Source organism: Leptinotarsa decemlineata, unplaced genomic scaffold (assembly GCF_025532065.1).
Source record: "Leptinotarsa decemlineata unplaced genomic scaffold, Ldec_3_MD MMD2_P_RNA_scaffold_14, whole genome shotgun sequence".
Classification (NCBI taxonomy): Eukaryota; Metazoa; Arthropoda; class Insecta; order Coleoptera; family Chrysomelidae; genus Leptinotarsa; species Leptinotarsa decemlineata.
In genome coordinates, this window is record NW_027412528.1 from 8433617 (window position 1) to 8436496 (window position 2880).

Genomic DNA, 2880 nt, shown 5'->3' on the forward strand with positions numbered 1-2880 from the left:
CAACCGACCCGGGCATGACGAAAAGCATCCAGGCAAAGTACCTACTCAGACACCCCGAAATAGCGGAGATCACAGGAGACTTTGAAGTGCTACAGCAAAGCACTACAAAGAGGGGGACAGATGAGGTACTTTCCATGAGAAAGTTCATTAGAATCAACCTGGGGCAAACCGGAATGGAATTGTGGGACAAGTTGATAATGCTTAAGGAGGAAACAGCCGAGGATTCCTGGATTGCTCTGCATAAAATTAAGTGTATCAGCCTAGGGAGGTTGATACACTTATCAAAGGAGAGTTGAGGATCGGTATGAATCTGTGCAACCTCCAGAGGAGAGTAGACCTTACGAAGTGCATGAAATGCTGGGGCTACGGGCACGTGAAGAGTGACTGTAAACGTAGGCACGACCGACTGAACCTGTGCAGGAACTGCGGTGAAGAAGGTCACAGAGAGAAAAACTGCACAGCACAGGCTAAGTGCCCGGCGTGCAAGGAAGAACATAAAATGGGCACTAGCAAGTGCCGCATCTTCAGAAAAGAATTATCGAGATGCAGGAAGGAGGAGAATAAATGGAGAGTTTCGCTGCAGCAGAGTGCCGGACGACGGGGAAGTACCGGGAGCGAAAACATCCTAAATGGTGAAGATTCTCCAAACTAACTTGGGAAAAGCACGCGCGGCCCACGACCTGGCCTACGCTAAGTGCAAAAAAGAACAACTGGACTTGCTGATAGTGGCTGAACCAAACAAGGCAAAAATAAAGGGAAAAACATGGATCCAGGACAAACGGCAGGATGTCGCAATGCTGATACTTAACAGGACTCTTGAAGTAGTTTCTACCAAGGAAATGGAGGGCTATATAGTCGTCAACTTCAAAAAGAGCACTCTCGTCTGCTGTCACATATCTCTGAATATAGGAATCATAGAGTACAAGGCAAAAGTGGATGAGATTATGCGAGAGATTGACTATAAAAACAATGTAATGGTCCTCGGAGATTTTAACGCCAAATCACCGGCATGGGGATCCACTGTAGAAGATGCTCGAGGGGAACACTGGACAGAATGGTTCGCGGCAAAGAACATGACCGTCCTTAACGACGGAATGCCGACTTTCTGCAGAGGAGCAAGCCAGACATGCATTGATGTCACCGCCGTGACCTCAAAGATGGCGGAAGATATCTCCAGCTGGAGCGTACTGCAGGAAGGGAACTTGTCGCTACACAAGTACATCCTGGTAGAAACGAAAAATCTGATGAAGCCAATCTGGAAAGGTGGAAAACAGAAAAAGCTCATCAATTGGCCGAGGTACCGATACCAAGTCAGGGCGCGAGTACTAGAAATGAGCCAGCAAGGCAAAACATCCCACTATAAAAGCTTTGAAATACTTAAGGATGCATACCGCATGGCAAATATCACGAGCAGAGCACCGGATAGGCCAATCCCATACTGGTGGAACGTAGATATCGAAGAACAGAGAAGGCGCTGTAATATCGCCCGGAGAATATACACAAGGTCTGCCAAACAGGAACGGAACCCCGCCAGGCTGGGAGAGGTACAAGAACAATACCGGCAAGCCAGACGAGAGCTCAAAAGGCTCATCAACAAGTCTAAACGGGACCACTGGAACCAGCTGTGCGATGAACTGGACAACGACGTATAGGGAAGTGGATACAAAATAGCGCTCCTGGGCCTGCAACACAGAAGCTCCTATGAAATTAACCTGGAAAAGAAGCGAGAAATCGTGCGAGCCCTTTTCCCCACTCGCGAGGAACCAGTCGCACATCAAGACTGGCAGATACAACCAGTGCAGCTTTTCACCGTGAAAGAGATAGAAACTGCAGTGGACACCATGAAAACCGGAAAGGCTCCAGGGCCGGACGGAATTCCTAGTAAAGTGGAGCCTGAGTGGATTGCGGACGTGCTAAACACTCTCCTGACCCAGCAGGCATTCCCCGAGCAGTGGAAAATAGCAAGAATTGTCCTGATTCCGAATAAAGGCAAGGATCCCAATCTGCCTTCAGCATATAGGCCTCTCTGTATGCTGAACACGATAGGAAAACTATACGGGAGTCTCATCAGAAATCGACTGGCAGCTGAAGTAGAGGAGAAAGGGGGATTTGCAGGAAACCAGTTCGGCTTCAGGAAGGGGCGGTCAACGATCCATGCACTAGATCAGATGGAACACTTCGCAGCAGAAGGCAGAGAGAAGTGGTGTGTGTTGGTGGAATTGGACGTGGAGAATGCTTTCAACTCTGCGGACTGGGGGCTCATTATAGAGAAGGTCAACAGCATGGGCGTTTCTGAATACCTGGTCAACATATTGAAATCGTACTTGCGAAACAGAACGATAAAGGTATAGCGAGAAAAACACAGAGAAGTCGACGTAGGAGTCCCACAGGGGTCGGTCCTAGGGCCACTCCTGTGGAATATTCTGTATGATGGGGTGCTCAGACTAAACCTTCCCGAAGGTGCCAAGACCATCGGCTTTGCTGACGATCTCGCTCTTATAACTAAGGGAAAAGACGGACAAGATCTCATTAGGAAAACGGAACGGAGCCTACGAGAAATTGAGAGCTTTATCGCCATCCACAAGCTCAGATTAGCGCCGGAAAAGAGCGAGGCCGTAATACTAAAGGGAAAGAGGAAGAGGTATGGCATAACCTTTCGGCTTGGACAAACCGAAATAATTCCCAAAAAACCGTTAAGTACCTGAGGATAATTATCGACAGTGGCAGACTCTATGGACCTCACGTAGTAGCAGCGGCCAAAAAAGCTGAAGCAAGAGCGGCATGCCTAGCAAGACTGATGCCGAACATTAGGGGACCTGATAGCAGCAAGAGGGCGGTACTAGGAGGAGTGGTACAGTCCATCCTACTGTATGGAGCCCC

The 2880-nt window shown here is 48.8% G+C and overlaps 1 protein-coding gene across 1 annotated transcript; it reads left to right on the forward strand.

The window, feature by feature from the left end:
• Nucleotides 1-629: 629 nt before the first annotated feature.
• On the forward strand, nt 630-1652 carry LOC111512741 (uncharacterized). Its single transcript, XM_023168892.2, has one exon. The coding sequence runs from the start codon at nt 630-632 to the stop codon at nt 1650-1652; it is 1023 nt and encodes a 340-aa protein (XP_023024660.2).
• The last annotated feature ends 1228 nt before the right edge of the window (nt 1653-2880 follow it).

Excerpts from the sequence above, each read along its gene's own strand:
- LOC111512741 (XM_023168892.2), top strand. The coding sequence starts at position 630 with ATGGTGAAGATTCTCCAAACTAACTTGGGAAAAGCACGCGCGGCCCAC.